This window comes from Fusarium sambucinum, chromosome IV (genome assembly GCF_050947815.1).
Source record: "Fusarium sambucinum isolate potato_lamoka chromosome IV, whole genome shotgun sequence".
In the NCBI taxonomy this organism is placed as follows: Eukaryota; Fungi; Ascomycota; class Sordariomycetes; order Hypocreales; family Nectriaceae; genus Fusarium; species Fusarium sambucinum.
The window spans coordinates 1,368,592-1,388,674 of NC_139291.1; the positions used below are offsets into that span (position 1 = coordinate 1,368,592).

Sequence of the window (20,083 nt, forward strand, 5' to 3'; positions counted from 1 at the left end):
AAGATAACTTTGCCTTGTGTGATAAGAAAACCTACAGAGATATAACGCTAGATGATGAATTGACAGAAAATACTGAAATTTATTGAGTTTATAATATAGTTTGATAGAATCAAGGCTCAAAAATGCCATATTGCATTGTAAGGAATTCATTTAGCTTTCATGACCCTTTCGTTTCTTTAAGTAGGTAGTCATGATGGAAGTTGCGAATTGACATGATTAACTTGGTCATTGCCCCACGTGAATAGCAGGCGGTGAGTAATTCTGCCGCCTCATCTACAAGGGACACATCACTGTCTACAAGCATCAACACCCTGTAAAGAGAGATACATCATCAATCGCGAAAATAAAATCATTCCTATAGCTGCATGGACCTACGGAGAAATCATATGCTCTGTCCTGAGCTGGAAAATTGCGCGTTCTGCCCAAGATGACGACACAACTCCTTTCCACCGAGTTGACCAATCTCATTCAGGAGAGTAAGAGGAAGCATAATGACCTGCGACAGGTGAGTTGTCTTCATCGCCGCTACATCACAAAAAGACTTATAGTTACCACAGGCTGCAGAGAAATCATTAGACGAATTAAGAAATTTGAGAAATCCGTCCGAACAGACGGCCCCTGAAGGTCTAAGAGCTCCCCACTGTTAGTGAAAGCTATATCTGACTTGTATACAGAGCTATCTCAAAAACCCAACTTTGTCAACCCTTTCATCATTGCATGTGGCACAAAAAATGCAAAGTTCACTGCAATTGCCATCGTATGTCTACAGCGCCTCATCGTTGCTCAGGCTTTACCAAGGTCCAAGTTGAATCAGGTCCTGGAGGCGTTGATGCAAGCTACATCAGCTGGTCTCGATGTACAGCTCAAGATTTTGCAAGCGTTGCCTTCGCTTGTTCAAAATTATGCATCTGATCTCAAAGGAAACCTGTTGGTGACGACGTTGAACATTTGCTTTACGCTTCAGAGTAGCAAAAATGCAATTGTGAACCACACTTCAGCGGCGACACTTCAGCAACTGGTTGTGTCTGTCTTTGACAAAGTTGTCGCCGAAGACAGTGAGTTTTCTACAAACGAAACGAACAGGCACTAACTTCAAGTAGAGAAAGCAGGCGAAGGATCTATGAACAACGACCCAGATTACTCAGATAATCATCCTGCAGCAACCGACGCCTACAGAGTATGCTCTACCATGTCTTTTTACTATCATCTCTAACCTGTTTAGATCTTCAATGACCTGTGTCTGATGACTGAACACCAACGACCAGAGTTCATTCGCGTTTCGGGACTTCAGCAGACATTTGGGCTAGAACTTATCGAGTCCGTTATAACAAACCATGCCACTGTCTTCAGTAAACATCCCGAGCAAGCGCAGATTCTACGCAGCAGGGTTATGCCACTTATCATAGGCGCACTAAAGGCGAAGCCCAACTTTGCTACCACGGTCCGATTGATGAGAATTCTGTACACTATGCTGCGTAGGCATATCGGCATTTTACCATCGGAATGCGGTGAGGCGCTGGCTGTACTAACACATATCCTTGACCAAGACGAGACTTACTGGAAAAGAGCACTGTGCATGGAGGTTTTCCGGGGGATATTTGCAGACCACGCCCTTCTCAGGCGTATTTACGCCATGTTTGATGCTGCTGAAGGGGAAAAGGATGTTCTCAAACCCCTGATAGCTACATTCGTGCGCTTGAGCTCCGAGAAGCCTGCTTTGATTGGACTTGGCCCTCAATCATCGTTACCTATAATCAGCTCAAACACTCAGAGCTCGTCTGAGCAAGCCATTGCTGAGGCCAGTGGCATGACAGGCCTGATGACGGGACCGGTTGGGTCAGAAACCATCACCATAGGCATCAGCACCCAGTTCAGCTCAGTCCGAGTTCCCTGTATCGATCAGCTCGACAAGACTGAGGCACCTGCAATCCCAGAGTCTTACCTCTACAGTCTGGTACTGGCCTGTATCTCCAATGTCTCTGACAATCTCGCAAAGCTTGTCCTATCTATCACGGTTGGGAGTGAGACGAGAAATCGAAAGAGAACCTCTAGACAGGAGTCTGGGCGTGACTCACCTGTACCCCAAAGCGAACATGAAAGCGCATCACCAAAGAGCAAACTGGAAAGGTCAACATCATTCAGGAAGAACCCTATTCCTGTGAACCCGCTTTCACTCGTAGACCATCCTCAGCATTCCGAGGTCAAGATCTGTGCCGCAATCGTGGAAGAATGCTGGCCAGCCATTCTTGCGACTTGCTCAACGTTCTTGAACGCTGCACTGGACTCGGAGTACTATCATGGGCTGGTGCGTGCGTTTCAGAGATTTGCACATGTCGCTGGTTTGTTGCAGTTAACAACGCCTCGTGATGCTTTCCTTACAAGTCTAGGCAAGGCAGCTGTCCCGTCTAATCTCCTCACTGCTTGTGTCAATTCTGGTCAGGGCCGTCCCCAGACACCGAGCACACCAACTGATGGCAGTCTTTTCAGCAATGCTCGGGGACTCCTCAGCGTTGATAGCCTGACACCCACCACACCTACCGCTGATAAGGGAAGGCAAGCCTCGTTCGACGCTTCAGTTGTCTCTTTGAATACCCGCAACCTGTTATGCCTGCGAGCACTTCTTAATCTAGGTATTGCGTTGGGTCCAACCTTGTCAGATGCTTGGAACATCATACTGGAGACTCTGCAGCAGGCAGACTTTGTACTTTACGTCAGCGGAAAGACTCCCGGAAGAGCACCAAGTATCAACCGAGGACTTGATTCAGGGGGTGACAACGAGACGGCAACATTGATGCACAACTTCAGTTCTGAAGTTCGTGCTGTCGAAACTGCAGCTTCGAGACTCATTGATAGCACGATTGACTTCCCCAATGAGTCGTTTCTGGAAGTTGTGGCAGCTGTCTGTAGTTTGTTAGCGCAACGACTACCTGAACAGTCTGAGGGAGCATCACAAGCCCAAATACCCTCGGATGGGCAGCTCAAGGCTCCCGTCGCACAAGGTCGCAGAGCCTCTGGGCAGATGAACACTGGATCGACCCAGGAAGATAAATTCGCACTTGCCAAAATAGGCGAGCTTGCTAACATCAATATCGAACGACTTTTAGAATATAGCCCAGAAGAATCTGGCTGGGATGTACTGACCGAAAAACTCATCGACACCTTAACTTCCTCAAACACAAACTCATCCGTCCGAACAAGGGCAGCTGATATCCTTGTCAAACTGGTATCGGAAGCTGCCAATGTAACTTCTTCGCTACCGGAGGAGGCTCGCGGCGAGAAACAACTGCGGTTCTTTGAGGCTCTTCGCATGTCACTAGAACCTCTGCTCAAGGGAGACCGCGAGGTGTCTCTTGCAAGCCACTCCACGGATATTGATATTCACAAAATCATTCTTGACGGGCTTCAGAGTATCATTGAGAGCAACGGAGAAACACTAGTCAAGGGATGGGACATTGCCTTTGAAATCATTGGCACCATCTTTGTTACGAGAGAACTCGACCACGAGTATCGCCGCGGCTCAGTGGCCAACCCAATTCTCCTGGACACTCGATCAGCAAAACTCATCAGGTCGTCTTTCAACTCTCTCCAGCTTATTTGCTCAGACTTCCTGGCCTCGCTACCGAATTCGTGTTTCTTGATCCTTGTCGATAATCTCTACAAGTTTTGTTCACAAGATGACGATCTTAACATTGCATTGACTGTAAGTTTTCCGCTCTAATATTCGAGGAGTACTAATTTTATCTAGACGGTGACCTTTTTCTGGGTGTTGAGCGACTTCCTGTCTTCAAAGAACGAGTCGCTTGATATCCCCGCAGAGATGATGCAAAACACGAACCCATCCGATCTTGAGAAAATGGCAGCCGACCATGAACACAAATGCTCAGATGCAGCATTGTGGATGTTGCTTCTGCTCCGACTGACAAATGTTACTACTGATGATAGACTCGAGCTTCGTAACAGCGCGATTCAGACCTTGCTAAGAATCTTTGATGCATACGGCGATCGACTTAGCTCAGAGTCGTGGTCAACATGCGTCAAATCAGTTGTTTTCAAACTCTTATCATCAATCGAGCAAGAAATAAGAGTCTTGCAATCGGGAGAGGACGAAGAAGCGGATGATGGTGATCGTGCTGAGTGGACAGAGACAGCTGTTGTGGTTCTCAACGGTATCTCAAGCCTCTTGGCTAATTATCTCGATATCCTCGCAGTTCATCCCTCGTTTGACGACCTGTGGAAAGAATTGCTTACCCACTTCACTACTCTACTCGACTTCAAAGTCCTCGATATTAACACTGCGATCTTCAAGGCTCTTGCTCACATCCTGTCCGAAACTAGCAATGATGGTAAATCTGCCTTTAGCAAGACTGCGATCGATATTTCGTGGGAACTTTGGGCAAGAGAAGTCCCGACTTCAAAGCCTGTCGGTGAAAAGGCTGAAGACAACCAAAACTGCCTCATTGCCTATGTGTCGGTTTTGACAGAAATCTACCGACTCATACAAGAAACTCTTGAGGTGAATAGAGTCTCCAGGATTCTGGACTTGCTCCGCGAGACCTTGGACGAAGCCACGGTTGGTGATTACGTCAAAGATATTGAGTACATGACGCAGTTGCAGGCACAAATTATTGAAGCTGTTCAGATGATCCGAACCGACATTGAAGGCGTTCCGTCGGCCATGATCACACAAGTTGCGGATTTTGTCGTCCTGCCATTCGTTCAGGCATCAAAATCTGGCTCGAAGCGCACATATATTGCGCTCTCCAAAACGAGTATGAAGGAACTGGAAAAGCTCATTGTCAATCATTCATCGAACTCCGACATCTATAGCAGCAACTCTTTTTACAAGGCCCTGGAAGCCTTGTGCAAGCCCATAGCGCTGAAATATGGGTTCACTACAATCACCAAATCAACACCGCCGTGGAGGCTGGCTACCTCTACAGCGCTTACTGTCCTTGAGGCGACCCTTTCACACATTACCAGCCTGGAGCTTTCGAAAGAAGTCACTCAGAAAATTTGGACTACTGTTGTGGCCATTGCTGACGGAATCATGAGCGCGGACTGCAGTATTGCTCCCCCAGAGACGAATCTTGCCGACGACGAGAGCTTTGATATAGCATCTTTCCACAAGCTGCGAGAACTAATCATACCTTCTCTGGGTGCAACCGCAGTTCCCGAAAAGGCTCGAATGGCTTATGCAGAGAGTCTCTTCAAGACATCGATAATCCATGCACCTTCACCAGAAGAGGAGTCGATCATCAACGGAACACACGAAAAAGGTCTATCGGCGCTTTATGGTAACCGTGCAGGTCGAACTGTATCTATACCACCAACAAAGCGCGTGAACATGGCTTATGTCACCTGCGAAGTTTTGTTTGACATGGTTGCTGCTAGAGACGAGCCAACAATTGTCATTCAACCTCCGACGCCTCAATTCCCCGACCCAAAACACAGTCGATTTCTCGAGTCGCCAGTTAGCCTCCATGCTCAGATTGCTAGCACAGCTGCACCATTCCTCATACTTCGATGCGCATTGACATTGAGGGCATATATCGCTGACCAGCCTCTACGGGGACGGATGCCTCAGCCTCTGAGCCAACGAAAGGAGCTGTCATGGATTCTACGGAAACTAGTTGATTTGAAGAGTGACAGTGACTCAATCCCTGAATTGAGAAATATTGAGAGCGAGGGGAGGAAGCATCTTCTAAGACTTTATCCTCTTATTGTACGAGCGTCGGGCGTAGCTGGGCACGAGACGGTTAGTGCTTTGTTGAGAGAAGCCCTAGAGGTTATAGGAGAAGAGTTGGGATTTTGAGAAAAAGCGTCTGGTCAAGATGGAATAGATATGATTTAAATTAGACGATTCTTGACGAGTCTGTAAATAGACAATTACACTTCATTAATTGGACTCCGAGTCCGGTCTGATCCATAGAGGGGTAACTTTACAGGGCACCCCCACCATCAACGCGGGGCACCAAATTCAGACTTCAAAAAATTCGATTACTTACAATCCATATTCAAGTCGACAGAATGGGAAAATCTTCAAAAGATAAGCGCGACGCCTACTACCGTCTCGCCAAAGAGCAAGGATGGCGTGCGCGAAGTGCATTTAAGCTGCTACAGCTCGACGAGGGTAGGAACCTACGATAATTGTGTCTGTACTGTAATTGACCTTTATGCTCCTGTAGAATTCGATCTCTTCGCCGATGTCACTCGAGTCGTCGACCTCTGCGCCGCTCCCGGAAGTTGGTCGCAAGTACTTTCCCGCGTACTAATCAAGGGAGAGAAGTTTGGCAGGGCTGCTTGGCAGGATAAGGAAGCCAAGTTTCGACAGCAGATGCTGGGTATTCTACCCAAGGATGGTGATGACAGCGAGCAACAGACAACCGAGATTCAACAAAATGACGAGGAACCTGCAAAGCCACGAGAGGATGTTAAAATTGTGTCGATTGATTTACAGCCTATTTCACCTCTTGCCGGTATCACCACACTTCGAGCCGATATTACACACCCTGCGACCGTACCTCTTCTACTTTCTGCTCTTGATTCTTCGTACGACCCCAAGGCTGCTGGAACGCAGGCCTCGCACCCCGTCGACCTTGTTTTGAGTGATGGTGCTCCTGACGTGACAGGTCTTCATGACCTCGATATTTACGTTCAGTCTCAATTGCTCTTTGCCGCCCTGAACCTCGCCCTTTGCGTTCTCAAGCCCGGAGGTAAATTCGTCGCCAAGATCTTCCGTGGAAGAAACGTCGACGTTCTCTACGCCCAGCTCAAGATCTTTTTCGAAAAGGTCATCGTTGCCAAACCCCGTAGTAGTCGTGCAAGCAGCGTGGAAGCCTTCATTGTGTGCATCAACTTCCAGCCCCCTGCTGGCTTCCGCGCCAGCCTCGAAGAGCCGCTCGGCGTGGGCGGACGATTGGAGGAAATGCTCAAGGAGAAGGGAGATGTTGATATGCAGGACTCAATGGCAAAGGACCAGGGTGTTGTGGAAATGGAGGTTTACGATGAAGTGCCTGAAGACACGGAGAGAAACAGTCGATGGGTCGCGCCGTTCATTGCTTGTGGAGATCTATCCGCCTTTGACTCCGACGCCTCATACAAGCTCCCTGAGGACTATGTCTCTCTGGATCCCGTCCAGCCACCTATCGCCCCTCCTTACAAACGCGCCATTGAGACGCGAGCCGCCATGTCCGGATCACAGCGCTAAAAACAAAAACAACCCCTTCAAAAGCAAAGGAAAAGTCACCCAGACGTAAAGCCATGAGTAAATGCATCGCTAGATAACAAAAAGGAAAGAAATAACACAAAGCGAAAGTACATTTAGTGCTTGGGTGCAGGCTTCTCGGCTGGACCGGCCATTTCGAGCATGACTAGGCCGGCTGAAGGACCCTTTTCGAACTCTTGAGCACCCAGTTCCCTTTGATACAGCCTTGCTGCGGCTTGGTCGTGGGTCATGAGAAGAAGTCCGCGCATGTGCTTCCATTCGTCGACTATCTCCTTGAGAGCCTGCATCAGCCACGACGCTAATCCCCGCCGTTGGAACTCATCGACGACGAAAACGTCTGTGAGATAGGCTAGTGTTACATAGTCGGTCACCACACGAGCGAAACCGACCATCTTGTGCGGGGAGCCATCTTTTGGTGAAGCAATGCCGTTTCCTGGATTGATTGTTAGCAGAGGAAGAACGCAGGATCAGACAACTTACTCTTCATTTCCTCGGCGGTCTGGGGAGTATAGTACACGGCCAGGGTCAAGCAGTTATCCAGCACCCTCTGGAGTTGTCCGTTTGGTAAGGGGCTGCTCCACCAGTTGTCATCGAGAGACTTGTTGAAGGTTTGGGAGCATAGATAGGACTTGTCGTTTGTAAGAAAGAAGTTATCCCGGTACCAGAACCGAGGTGCACCTTCGGCTTGGTTCAAAGAGTCGTGAGAGCCCATATTGATGAATATACGAACTGACGATGATGTTTGTTTCTGAGTGTTCGAAGAGAGGTTTGGTGTTTCGAGAGAGATTCCAGAATGTTATGAATTGGGATCTAGATGTAGGTGACGAAGAGCGGTCAAGGGTACTTGAATTGAAACTCTACAAGAGCTCTCTGTCCCTGTTACTCGAACAAGACAAGGATCGTGACAATGATGTAGTCGTCAGCACGGAGGGTGTACGGCTAGCGGCGGGCTTTGCTTGGCGGGGGAGGGAACAAAACAGGGCGTGTGATGGAGAGTTTAGTAGGTGTTTGACTCGTAGAAGCAACGGTTCGTGGTAGAGATGGTCATGTGGGAGCGGGAAGCAAGGTTTCGCGGGGGAAGCGAGACAAAGAGAGATGGTTCTAGAGTAAGACAGACGGTCAATCAATCAAGTGATGGCTGATCAAGTTGCAATCAAGGTATGATGTTGGATGAGTACGGTGTTGTACAGACTCGAGCACTTGAAGCTATCTTTACCACAGGAGTTCTTGCTTGTTATTGATCTTTATATACATCTCGCATCAGAAATGCATCTTGAAGTTCCATGTACAACATCCATGAGCTAAGACGCCCTCTTAGTGCTAGATCTTGTCATTTGATAGCATGTGTTGGTTGACGGACCTATCAGCTTCAACGCCCTATTGCTCGTCGTGGTGGAACCTTGGGGGAGATCTAAACGGGCGGAGAGCGGAAAAGGCGGGGGGTGAACAGGGGGTTCAGATAAGTTGAACTTTACTCAAGTAAACAACACAGAAGGGATAAGAAGATTGAATGGGCGGAACTTTGGAAATGGGCGGAATATCCTTGGTTATGGTGGTTACCGGCGGGCAAAGACGTTTGCTTACGGGTCAAGCGGCAGGGGTAATACGGATAGAAGTACAAGGAAATTGACGTGTCTATTATTTTATGAAAAGAGATAAAATGATGTTTTCCAGTTCTATACCCCATATCCATCCCAGATTAAATAATCAATCATCTAAAGCATTCCGGCGTAGATGGCGGCGCCGGCGAGAGCAAGGAAAGCACCGGCTGTGGGCATCGCGGCACCGGCGGTAGAAACGGCGGTCCCCGTTCCAGAAGCGGCGGACTCGGAATCGGAAGCGGAGCCAGAATCGGATCCGGAAGATGCGGTACCGGATCCGGCTCCGGAGGAAGCAGTGGTAGTAAGAGTGGCATGACCGGGAGTAGTAATGGCAGTAGACTTTGCTGTGTCGTTGGCCTTGCGGATGCCAGAGAGGATGGGCTTGACTGCACTCTCAGACTTGGACTCTGTCTCAGAAGCAGCCTCGGTCTCGGTGGCAGCCTCAGTCTCAGTAGCAGTACCACTGGCATTTGTCTCTGTGGCAGGGGCTGAAGTGATGGTAGCAGAAACACTAGCACTCTCTTCAGAAGCGCCAGTAGGGGCAACGACTCCGAGAGTCTTGGGGTCGATAAAGAGAGGAGAGTACGTCTCGGTGCCTTTGTAGGCGGGACATCCAGGGACGGTGGTCTTGGGAGGAGCTCGGCCGCCGCCGCAGTCGAGAAAGTCGCAGATCTCGCCCGAGTCGGGGACGTACCAGATTCTCGTAGCGTACATGCCATCCGCATTGCTGACGACTGTATCGTAGGTGGTGCAACCGGCGAGATCAGTTCTAGCCAGGGCTGGGACGGCGGCGGCGAGGGCCACGGCGAGGAATTTGGAAGCCATTATTAGAGATGTTTAAGAATTAATGGATATAGAGGTGACTGGCAATAAGGAAATGATCATGCTTTTCTTTCTATTATTCTACTCCTTTGAACTAGGGATATGCAATCCTTTTAAACACCATCAACACGGACCTCGTACGTTAGCTTTAGAAACCCGCAATTTCAGGTGGGTTTAGGGGTCTGGTTTGTTTCTCCTTTTGAGTGGAGGAATCCTACTCGCTTTGACTGCTCAAAGGTCATGGCTTTAGTAGGATTGAGAAATATTTGCTTACTGAATTTGCTGACAGGAGGTATGTTGGTTGTTGGCGTGCTTCAGCTTAAGAGGTTCGTGCTGAAACCGAAACGACTAACACCAACGTGGAATATGAGGCTAACTATGTACTTTCATAACGGCATTTATTGGTGAACCGGACTAGGAGAAGTTTTATATTTGTATCATGATTTCCATATATAAAGAAGCATGTTTCGTTTCGGCCAATATGTTTCCCTCCAACATGAGGAAACCCATTGGCTATCAGACATTATGTCCAAGATGTTTCAATGAGTTCCTAATCAACTGGACTTGCCAATGTGTGTTTTCATGATCCTGCACTTAGGTAAATGAGAACTACCTAGTGCTTACAGGTTTCCCACAATGCCTGTCTCTCGATTCTCCTCCTTGTCAAGCTTCCCAATGACCGGCTCCAAAAGAAGAGGTAGGTACTCTGCAGCATCTTGACCAAATGCAAAATCGCCAGGCTTGACCTTGTACATTTCCTCCTCATTCTCAGCCTCGGGATTGATGACTGCGATACGGGCGCCTTTGCGCCTGGCCTTATCAATGTAGCCTGCAGCGGGATAGACTTGGGCTGACGTGCCAATGACAAGCATCAAATCCTAATACAGTAAATTAGATGGCGAAGGTCTTGTTTGTTGGAATAGGGGCTTGACTTACAACTTTATCCTTCAAAAGCCAGTTCGTGATGCCCATTATCATGGTCTCGTCCAAGTTCTCTCCAAACCACACAACGCCAGGTCTCTGCAAGCCCGTCTTGCACTCGGGGCATTTGGGGATCTCATCACGGGGAATTGGTTCCAGAGGACTGTTGGCGTCGAGAAGCGGAAACGGTTTACCAGGCTCAACATCCTCGGATGCCTGCGCTATAGCAGGGAAGAATGGATCCTTGTAGTTGTCTCGCTCGATCCATGAACAATTTTCGTTGTTGCACTTGATGTCGAACAGAGAGCCATGCAGAGTACGAAGTTGCTCTGGTGGGTGGTTTGCTCTTGGGGAGATGTCTGCGTATACAATTAGCAGACAGTAAAGTATAATTGTCATGATGCTTACTGTCAACATTCTGGGTCAAACACAGAAAGTCCTCGTTCTTCTCAGCAAGCTTCGCCAAAGCGTAATGCGCAGGATTCGGCTGAGCACGCAACGCCATATGACGTCTGTAGCCATAAAACATCCAAACAAGACCAGGATCATTGTTGAAAGCGCGAAGAGTAGCAAGGGAAGTAGCATCGTGGTTCCTCCAGAGGCCACCAGCACCTCGGAAAGTTGGAAGGCCGGATGAAGCTGAGAGACCAGCACCGCAGAGGGCGAGGATACGCTTACTGGAGCGGAGGGCCTCATGGAAGGCTTCGACGTCGTTGTGAGGAGCCATGGCTGTGAAGAGTCGAATTTTTGTTGCTGATGATTTGAGTGAAAATATGAGAGATGATGATAGATGTCGAGGTGTAGCGAGTATTCTCATTATGTAGAGATAGTTGGTGTAAGTTGAGCTTATATCATGAGAGACGAGGCATTGACGTTACAGGGATTATTGGTAGGCTACACTCTGCAGGGACTTTGTGTCACTCGCCGCGAGTTGTGATTGGATCATTGTGTAGGCAACAAAATAAAAGTTTCAACGATGGCTGTTGTAAAGGAAATAAGATTCCGTTTATGCCACCTTGAGTATCATAAGTTATGATAATTGGTGAGATATTATGACCGATGCTAATATATGTCCGCCGGCATCGGTACTCCGTAAAAGGCTGTCATTACAAGGAAATCTGACCCCAATACCCACATGTACATGCCTTAGTAGATTAGACCGCAAGACAAACAAAGGAAACTTCAAGATTCATAGTAGATTAGATCTATACGGGAAGAGAATGTTGCCTCAAAACTTTAACATACCTACTTACTAGGTAAGCTGGTTGTTCACAAGCCTATTGGACAGGTTGCAGAAGGAAGCACAGCTTGTTAATGGCTTTCCAAACAGGTAGGTAGGTAGGTAGTTATCTTGAGATTCAAGGTTAGAGGATGAAGAAGTAGCTGCTGTTTGTACAGCTCAACATGCGCTTCTTTTATTAGTCGCCCATATTATGGAGGTCGGTTTTTGCTGTGTTGGCCTAGGTAGCTCTGTCATGTATGTATTCTTGTCAAGAAACTTAGTACCTTCAAGGCTGAACTGTAGATCGAATACTCAACATATCATGACGATAAAGTCCCTCCCATGATAACTAATTTTACATATATTGAGAAGGCTTGAACTTCACTCTAGAGTTAAAGACGTATACAAAATCGCTATCCTATCTCCCCCTACACGAAAGAAACCCAGCCCGCGCCGTAACTCTGCTCCAACATAACGCCTGCAACATATCTTGAGCTCAAATCATTTAAAAATCTTTCCACTACAGATATATCAAACTCATCCAGCATGACAAGGTCTGCCGCGCTTGAATGTCTCCCTTCCGAGCTCTTGGTCTCCATCTTGGTGCACGTATTCGACCACGAAACACCTTTTTGGATCGACAAATGTCTCCAGCTTCCAAGGCATCGACTCGACCATGGGGTCCCACGGTACGAAAATCCTTCTTAACCAAAAGATAGTCGACGTGATGGACAAGACTGACAAATATTTAGTCCCGAGGTTGTCGTCAAGCAGGATGTCCATCGAAAAGATTGGCTCATGGTAAACTCGACATGTCGTCGCTTCCGCTCAATCGGAAAGATACTGTTCTTCCAAACCAAAACCTTTGTCATGACCCTCAACATGCATGAGAAGTTGAGTACTGGGACATCTTGGCTTGACCTCGGTGACCAAGAGCGAGAAACAGCGCTGCGTCAGTACAAGGGCGACGAGGAGCATGCGCTCAAAGAAAGATGGTGCGCTTTGAGCGCTCAAGATCACAAAATTGCGCTATCTTACATCGAACACATTGTCTTGTCAGGCGCGCTCAGTCCCTACGCGCCGAATGAAAAAACCACAATGTCCAAGATTCCCAAGCTGTTAAGCACCTTTCCTGCCCTGCGACAGTGCGATCTCATAATCTGGGACGAGATCCGAGATTATCAATTGTATCTCGGGTATCAAGAAGGCGACGATGACCAACAGGACAATCATGCCCAAAGGGAAACTGGCGTCGGAATGGCCGATGACTTGCGTGAGATAGCCAGCAATCTCGAAAATATTATGAAGAGATGTGGCATGGGTAAAAACATCCGACTAGGCCTATGTCTCTGAACCAAAATGTCAATGAATCGGTCGGACAACAACTCGCAACAAAATTGTTCCTCTTGACGATAAAAGTAGAAGTTTTATTCCATTGTTTAACGAAGAACTTAGGAATTCAGGCAAATACTTACATACCCCTTGAGACGTACCACTGGTGATATTGATCACTCTGTCCTGGAACAAAAGGGACGAAGCTAGCAAGTCGGTTCGTACTATTTAGGTAGACAAGACTTTAATTCCAACTCTTCTATCCTACTGTGGTTCTCATCAAGGCTTGTTCTTAACACAAAGTACCTACCTGTTAGTGTTGTAGACTTCATGTCAAACCCGGTTGTCATGGTAAGGTTTTGAGAAAAGTTTACTCACATAACTTATATTACACTGAATCTCGTTTCTCACTATTAGTGCCATCAAACTCAAACTTGTCTCTTCTTCTTTCAACTGTCTACAAATCCTCTGTAAAAAATTGCTGTCACCAATGGTAACATCCAACTTGATCGTGGATATACTGATACTGGTTGGGATATCGACTTACACCAACATAAGCCCCACTAACGAGTGACGTACCTCCACCAGAAATAGACGACCCTCCTTCAGTCATCACTGATCTTCACCTCAACATCCTCACATCCAGCACCATCGGCCACAAGCCTTAACAGCCGCAGCCATGCAGGGCTTCAACATGGGGCGCTACGTCCCTCCAGACGTCGAAGGCACAATCTCCGCCAACGCCCTCCACAAAAAACACCCCCTCGGCGCCCGCGCCTCCAAACCAGGCTCCCTGAAAGTCCGCTTCGAGCTCCCCTACGCAGTATGGTGTAGCACCTGTCCGAAGCCCACAATCATAGGTCAGGGCGTCCGCTTCAACGCCGAGAAACGCCGCGTCGGTAGCTACTTCTCCACACCCATCTGGAGCTTTAAACTCAAACACGTCGAGTGCGGCGGCGAGATCGAGATCCACACTGATCCCAAGAACACGGCGTATGTGGTTGTCGCGGGTGGCACGAAAAGGGATACTGGCGAGGATGTACCGCGCGAGGGAGATAATGTTATAATGACGGATCAGGAACGCGAGGCGCTTAGGCAGAACGCCTTTGCAAGTCTTGAGAAAACAATCGAGGATAGGGAGCAGCTCCAGAATGCGACGCTGCGTATAGACGAGCTTCTTGAAGCATCGGCGAAGCACTGGGACGATCCGTATACGCAGAATCAAAAGTTACGGAAGGCTTTCAGAGTAAAACGCAAGGAGCGCGAGCGCGATGCAGTAGCGACAGAGGACCTACAGGATCGCATGAGTCTTGGCATTGATATTGTGCCTGGTACAGAAGACGATGCCCGTCGCGCAGCTCTCGTTGACTTTGGTCCTATGGAAGATGGTCGAGATCGAGCTTTGTCGAAACCGTTGTTCAAAACTGAAGAGGATAAGAAGAAATTCGTCGATTCAAAGAGTGGGAGCAAGCTTAAAGTCGACAAGGAGCTTTCGAAGCGGAAAGAGACGTTTGTATCGGAACTCATGGGAAATACTCGTGCTGCTAAAGATCCTTTCTTGAATGACGGGCGAAGTGAGACGAAAGGGCCTCCAAGATTACCTGGTGTGAAGCGGAAACGTCCAGCCCAAGAAGCAGAGTCGCATACTTCTGAACCACCAGCCAAAACGCAGGTGAAAGCAGCAGAGAAGACGCCAACAGGTTTGGTAGATTATGATTCGGATTAAGGCTCCACGACAAGGCGTTTGGTCTTATATGCATTTACGAGATATGATACCCGGGCACAGCCCAAGTTATAGAATAGGAATTTAATTATCCTGTATATCCCTGCTGCAAAATCCCCTGGTAGAGTTGGCGCGGTGTCCAAATCTCTGTTACGGTCTTAGCTGTTATACTGTTGACCAACAAGCCATGACATCCAGTACCATTTCCATCTAGCTTTCCTCTGTAAGATACAAGCGAAGCAACGTGCAGCATTCCCAATATAGCACCAAACAAAATGCGATCCGATTGCAAGCCTGCGCGATGTCTGCTGCAACTCCGTCCAATGATAGCTCCTAGTCCGCCCCTTGATCCCATGACGCCATTTGTGTGAATCGAAACGCTCGCCCAAGTCAAACCTCGAGTAGGGTGACATTATACATCATCCATCTGGCCCGCGGGTTCGTCATCGTCGTCTCCAAAACTGGCGACTGAAGATAGCTCGTCGTCATCTTCGCTCTCGGCTCCGGCTTCGTCTGCGGCTTCCTTAGAGGCGTATTTCTGGACGTATTCTGGTATGGTGAGTAACTGTATACTCATAAGGCCTGTCCTTGCGTACCTTTGACCTTTGCATCGTAGCTTTTGGGTTCCCTAATAAGCAAGGCTGCTGCTTCTCCGTTAAGAGGATCGGTCGGGTTGGGATATCGAAGGAGTTGGGGGAGGAAGACCTCGAAAATGTTGATCATGTCGAACATGGGTGACCAGGTTTGGTTAATAACATCCAAGCACACCGAGCCAGACCTGAAGCTGTTAGCCGAGCAGAACAATTGCTGGTAAGTTCCAAAGTAAAGTACAACTCATCAATGTTAGGGTGAAAGATGCGATTGACAAAGCCAATGCTTGGAGACTTGTAAGGGTACGTGTCGGGCAGCTCGACATGGACCTTCCATGTTCCACCTTCGAATGGAGCTGCGCAATGTCAACTGTGTTGTTCGATAATGGTTTTGTCGCTTCGACTCACTTTCTGCAGGTCCTTTGAACCTAACATAGAACTCTTGCCTGAGAGTATCGGTCAGGAAATCGCTGCGAGTTGCTGGGGTGAGGAGGGGCATACACTGGTAGCTGTTAGCGGGGTAGATGTCGACATCTTGAATACGTGCTTACTATTGTCATTCACAAGTGTGACTTCATAGTCGCTCATGAGCCTGTTCCTGTTAGTCTATAACTAAGCGGTCGAGTTGAGGTTCGTACATCCTGTAGACATGTTAGCGCTATAGCGACAAGGTAGATCGTCCAGAGACAACGCACTTCATGACCTGTTAGGATTACATGTTAGTTACGATGCTCCTGCAGCTTCAGCACCATATTAAAGACTCACATCTGTCTCTATTCTGCGGCGAGGGCTACTCATGATGGCGGTTGGGACTGGGTTCCGATGTCGGGTTATGAAGGGTATCCAAAGTATCGGAGCTGGCGCGATGGACGTATTCGGCGAGTAGACGAGTAAAGTATGAGAGAGTTTGATGGAATGTTTGGGGCGTTCCGGAGTCGGTGATATAGACGAGTGATGTAGTAAAGTAAAGTCAAAGTAGTTCTTGGGGATAAAGGGAAGATGGAAGTTGGGCCCAAGTCACGAGGATGTCACAGGTATGAATGATGTGGACGACGGTGATAAGCCGCCGTAGTGTAGTCTACTCCGTACAAGCACAAGCACAAGCACAAGCACAAGCACGGCAGGTGCCGCTAAGTTGACCTCATGCCTCACTCTCTACACTGACTAATAACGGCACCTAACTAAACTACCTACTAAGCTGTTATCGATAAGGGAAGGTACCGCAATGAGACGAGATCGACAGCGCATCTTTCCAGGTTCGTTTTGGTGACATGAAACAATCTACGAGACTGAAACAGCTGCTGGCTTTAGTTTGAGTCATTGTCTATTGAATTCAAGTTTTGATGATGGTGTTAGTTAAGCTTTGGTTTGTCAAAGGTATAACGAATTACGGATGGGCTACACAGCAGATAATCCTGAATACCTAGGTACCTATTATTAATAAGAATGGAAGTCCTCATCTCTGTGTCACAAGTAAATGAAAAAGGTGCCTACAAGCAATCAGTACTATGTATCAATACTGATGCGTGGCTGAATATCTCATCTCTCTACAATATTACTTGCAGCAGTTAGACAGGGTTAAATGATGACGGCATCCAATATATTCTTACTACAGTTCGCAAATTACATGCCCTCGGTTCTCGCATGCGTATTCGGCATTCATGCATCGTAAGAACCCCTCCATTTCCAATTCCTCGGGTACAAACCACGAACTCGATCGCAGCCGTTACATCTCCTCACACCATCTCGGTATGGAAAACAACCTCGGTTCATAATTAATCAGTAACTTTCTTTTCCTCTCATTTCAATAACACAGCAAACAGTACGACAGACGAATAAATCCATTCCCCAATTCTAGACCGCCATCTACAAGGATACTCAAAGAACTGGCGGCTCAACATTTGCTGGGTCCCTTTTTCTATACCTTGAAGGGTCTAGCCCATATTAAATATCGAGTTCTATTTGTTGACTAGAGCCAGAACCCTTCAGAAACCGAATGCGTGGGGCGTAGTACCAAAAGTCCAGGGGTGCTGAGAAAAAACACCAAAGATACTCAAATATACAACGTAGGGTTCATCATGGTTCAAACATGAATAAAACCGCTGCTTCCCCCGACTTTTTAAGCTAATTCTTTATCTTTACTATCACAAGACAAACTCATCTAAGCGAATTATTTCTTGCTCCAATTTTTTCCCAATCAAAAACGTCCATCATAGACTCTTTGAGCTATACTTTCTGTCGGTCTGAAATTTGCCTGCAAGGTACTTCAACTTCTGCCACTCCCAACTCAAAAAGGTGCACACGCGACACCTTGTCTTCCTCACCAACAAAACACAGCACAAAGACCCACATCTCTCCCTCATGTCATCCCTTATCAATCCCACCATGAGGTCTTGCACCTCTCTCCTATCCCGAGTGTCCGTGTCGTCTTATCGGCCGGCGATCCGGTCCCTCGGCAGCTCCGTTCGGCCCCTCATCATCCGAGGTGTGGCGCAGTCCCGGTATAGCTCACACTCTCCCATGGGCGCACCTCCGGCTGCCCAGCGCAAGAAGGTCACTGTCGGAACCCTTCGCTCCATGCACCGCAAGGGTGATCCTATCACTGTCATGACAGCTCATGACTTTCCTAGTGGTCATGTTGCTGATCATGCTGGCATGGATATCATTCTCGTCGGTGATAGTCTTGCCATGGTTGCTCTTGGTATGGAGGATACAAGTGAAGTTGTCATGGAAGAGATGCTACTACACTGCCGGTCGGTTGCAAGAGCTACCAAATCCGCTTTCACTGTAAGGATAGACCCCTGCTCTCACATATGCAAGTCATTTATTAACTAACCCCGCCAGGTTGGTGACCTGCCCATGGGTACATATGAGATCAGCCCAGACCAGGCTCTTGCGACTGCCATCCGTTTCATCAAGGAAGGTCGTGTGCAAGGTGTCAAGCTAGAAGGTGGAAAGGAGATGGCTCCCACCATCAAGAAAATCACCACCGCTGGCATTCCTGTTCTTGGTCATATCGGTTTGACCCCTCAGCGACAAAACGCTCTTGGTGGCTTCCGTGTTCAGGGCAAGACAAGTAGCGGTGCTTTGAGCATCCTCGAGGATGCCCTTGCTCTTCAAGAAGCTGGCTGCTTTGCCATGGTTGTCGAAGCTGTTCCTGCCGAGGTGGCCGCGCTCATCACTGAGAAGCTGTCTGTTCCCACGATCGGTATTGGTGCTGGTAACGGCACCTCTGGTCAAGTCCTTGTGCAAGTTGATATGATTGGAAACTTTCCTCCTGGAAGGTTCCTCCCCAAGTTTGTCAAGAAGTATGGTAATGTCTGGGGCGAGAGTTTGAGAGCCATCGAGGCGTATCGAGACGACGTCAAATCCCGCCAGTACCCTGGCCCCGAGCACACGTACCCAATTTCAGCAGAGGAACTTGAGAGTTTTACCAAGGCGGTAAAGGATTCGTAAATTGGAAGCGTTGATACCCCAAGAGTTGTTCGTGGAGGATGCATGTCGTATTGGTGAATTGGACAAGATATAGAGGTTGCATAGCTCGGAGTTTGGGTTAATTAGATGGTATAGCATTTGGTCCTTTCCATCATTGCAAGATAGAAGAAATTGACCTCGTTGGCCTCACCCAAAAGCAGGTGTTAGAGAGTAGGCAACGACAAGTTGACCATGCGAGTTTTTGAAGCACTGAGATAGTTAGGACTAGTCGATCAAGTGTATAAATGCCTTTATTAGAACTCACCTGATGTAAATTGCCAACAACTTCATCCAAAGACGGTGCAAACGCACTGTTAACGTACAAAAAGACACTGTCCGTCTCTTTGCACTTCAACTTCTTCCTCAAATACCTCACAACTTCTTCGAAGCGTCTCGTCGCACTGATCTTACATACATCTTGGGCCAACGACGGCGCAGACCCAACGGGTTTAAATCGCACCACGACCTTGTCCGTCTTGAAACTTCCCGCGGCTTCGAGCGCGGCTGTTGCATCTCTTGGTAGGTCAGCCAGTACTACTGAAGCCGACATGGTGAGTGGCAGATTTGGAGATGCGGCGCCGCTGCCTGCTACTTCATTGTCGGCAAGAGGCATTGGTGAGGTGATAGAAGGTGACGGTGAAGGTGAAGGGGACGAGGGCCCCTGATCTTTTGGCGTCTCTGACATTTCGTTTGACTATTATATGGTCTGGGAAATATTAGAGGTTTCTTGTTTTTCAGTTTGGTGAAATATGCTTGTTGCTGGTGAGTTTTCTGATATCGTATTGCTGGTGAAACGGGCGCCTAAGGTTGCTTATGACAGCACAGTGTTGGAGGCTACGCACTGTACGCATTCATACTTTTTCATCATGACTCCTCAAAATTTTTTATAGGTTGTTTAATCTATTCTTTTCCGTCCCCGCATTAGAACTTACAATACGAAGGGGTGGGCTCCTTATCTTGACGGTACAAAAACTACCAACTAAGAATATATCTTGGTAGTCTATTTACTTCGTCTTTTGTCCTTCCAACAGCCAACATTTTCAACCCAAAGCCTGTTGCAACAGAAAAGTCAATGAGAGACAAGAGCCGTTGAATGTTCTACCGAAATACGGTGAAGGACAAACAAGCCAATGCATGCGTATACTTATGTGCTGCTGTCTCCCGCAAACTACT

At 47.9% G+C, this 20,083-nt stretch overlaps 10 protein-coding genes across 10 annotated transcripts; 5 read left to right on the forward strand and 5 right to left on the reverse strand.

Moving 5' to 3' along the window:
- Positions 1 to 427: 427 nt before the first annotated feature.
- FSST1_000493 (FtsJ-like methyltransferase-domain-containing protein) lies at positions 428 to 5,812 on the forward strand (the record flags this gene model as incomplete). The annotated part of the gene is made up of 6 exons (XM_083231156.1): positions 428 to 505; positions 549 to 624; positions 675 to 1,055; positions 1,101 to 1,177; positions 1,223 to 3,700; positions 3,746 to 5,812. The coding sequence occupies 6 exons, from the start codon at positions 428 to 430 to the stop codon at positions 5,810 to 5,812; spliced, it is 5,157 nt and encodes a 1,718-aa protein (XP_083090675.1).
- Positions 5,813 to 6,027: 215 nt separating this feature from the next.
- FSST1_000494 (uncharacterized protein) lies at positions 6,028 to 7,207 on the forward strand (the record flags this gene model as incomplete). Its single annotated transcript, XM_083231167.1, has 2 exons — positions 6,028 to 6,130; positions 6,186 to 7,207. The coding sequence occupies 2 exons, from the start codon at positions 6,028 to 6,030 to the stop codon at positions 7,205 to 7,207; spliced, it is 1,125 nt and encodes a 374-aa protein (XP_083090676.1).
- A 113-nt stretch (positions 7,208 to 7,320) lies between these two features.
- Positions 7,321 to 7,937, reverse strand: FSST1_000495 (putative GNAT family N-acetyltransferase; the record flags this gene model as incomplete). Its single annotated transcript, XM_083231178.1, has 2 exons — positions 7,321 to 7,658; positions 7,706 to 7,937. The coding sequence occupies 2 exons, from the start codon at positions 7,935 to 7,937 to the stop codon at positions 7,321 to 7,323; spliced, it is 570 nt and encodes a 189-aa protein (XP_083090677.1).
- A 1,003-nt stretch (positions 7,938 to 8,940) lies between these two features.
- FSST1_000496 (uncharacterized protein) lies at positions 8,941 to 9,651 on the reverse strand (the record flags this gene model as incomplete). Its single annotated transcript, XM_083231189.1, has 1 exon — positions 8,941 to 9,651. The coding sequence occupies one exon, from the start codon at positions 9,649 to 9,651 to the stop codon at positions 8,941 to 8,943; it is 711 nt and encodes a 236-aa protein (XP_083090678.1).
- Positions 9,652 to 10,268: 617 nt separating this feature from the next.
- On the reverse strand, positions 10,269 to 11,296 carry FSST1_000497 (DHS-like NAD/FAD-binding domain-containing protein; the record flags this gene model as incomplete). Its single annotated transcript, XM_083231200.1, has 3 exons — positions 10,269 to 10,526; positions 10,585 to 10,928; positions 10,978 to 11,296. 3 exons carry the CDS (start codon positions 11,294 to 11,296, stop codon positions 10,269 to 10,271), a joined length of 921 nt encoding a protein of 306 aa, XP_083090679.1.
- A 1,377-nt stretch (positions 11,297 to 12,673) lies between these two features.
- On the forward strand, positions 12,674 to 13,144 carry FSST1_000498 (uncharacterized protein; the record flags this gene model as incomplete). Its single annotated transcript, XM_083231211.1, has 1 exon — positions 12,674 to 13,144. One exon carries the CDS (start codon positions 12,674 to 12,676, stop codon positions 13,142 to 13,144), a length of 471 nt encoding a protein of 156 aa, XP_083090680.1.
- Positions 13,145 to 13,802: 658 nt separating this feature from the next.
- Positions 13,803 to 14,849, forward strand: FSST1_000499 (CWC16 protein; the record flags this gene model as incomplete). The annotated part of the gene is made up of 1 exon (XM_083223818.1): positions 13,803 to 14,849. One exon carries the CDS (start codon positions 13,803 to 13,805, stop codon positions 14,847 to 14,849), a length of 1,047 nt encoding a protein of 348 aa, XP_083090681.1.
- Positions 14,850 to 15,258: 409 nt separating this feature from the next.
- FSST1_000500 (E2 ubiquitin-conjugating protein UBC8) lies at positions 15,259 to 16,234 on the reverse strand (the record flags this gene model as incomplete). The annotated part of the gene is made up of 7 exons (XM_083231231.1): positions 15,259 to 15,395; positions 15,443 to 15,630; positions 15,678 to 15,792; positions 15,845 to 15,916; positions 15,988 to 16,028; positions 16,132 to 16,139; positions 16,202 to 16,234. The coding sequence occupies 7 exons, from the start codon at positions 16,232 to 16,234 to the stop codon at positions 15,259 to 15,261; spliced, it is 594 nt and encodes a 197-aa protein (XP_083090682.1).
- Positions 16,235 to 17,797: 1,563 nt separating this feature from the next.
- Positions 17,798 to 18,892, forward strand: FSST1_000501 (3-methyl-2-oxobutanoate hydroxymethyltransferase; the record flags this gene model as incomplete). Its single annotated transcript, XM_083231244.1, has 2 exons — positions 17,798 to 18,223; positions 18,281 to 18,892. The coding sequence occupies 2 exons, from the start codon at positions 17,798 to 17,800 to the stop codon at positions 18,890 to 18,892; spliced, it is 1,038 nt and encodes a 345-aa protein (XP_083090683.1).
- A 165-nt stretch (positions 18,893 to 19,057) lies between these two features.
- FSST1_000502 (ubiquitin-like autophagy protein Apg12-domain-containing protein) lies at positions 19,058 to 19,595 on the reverse strand (the record flags this gene model as incomplete). The annotated part of the gene is made up of 2 exons (XM_083231255.1): positions 19,058 to 19,120; positions 19,176 to 19,595. 2 exons carry the CDS (start codon positions 19,593 to 19,595, stop codon positions 19,058 to 19,060), a joined length of 483 nt encoding a protein of 160 aa, XP_083090684.1.
- Positions 19,596 to 20,083: the final 488 nt, after the last annotated feature.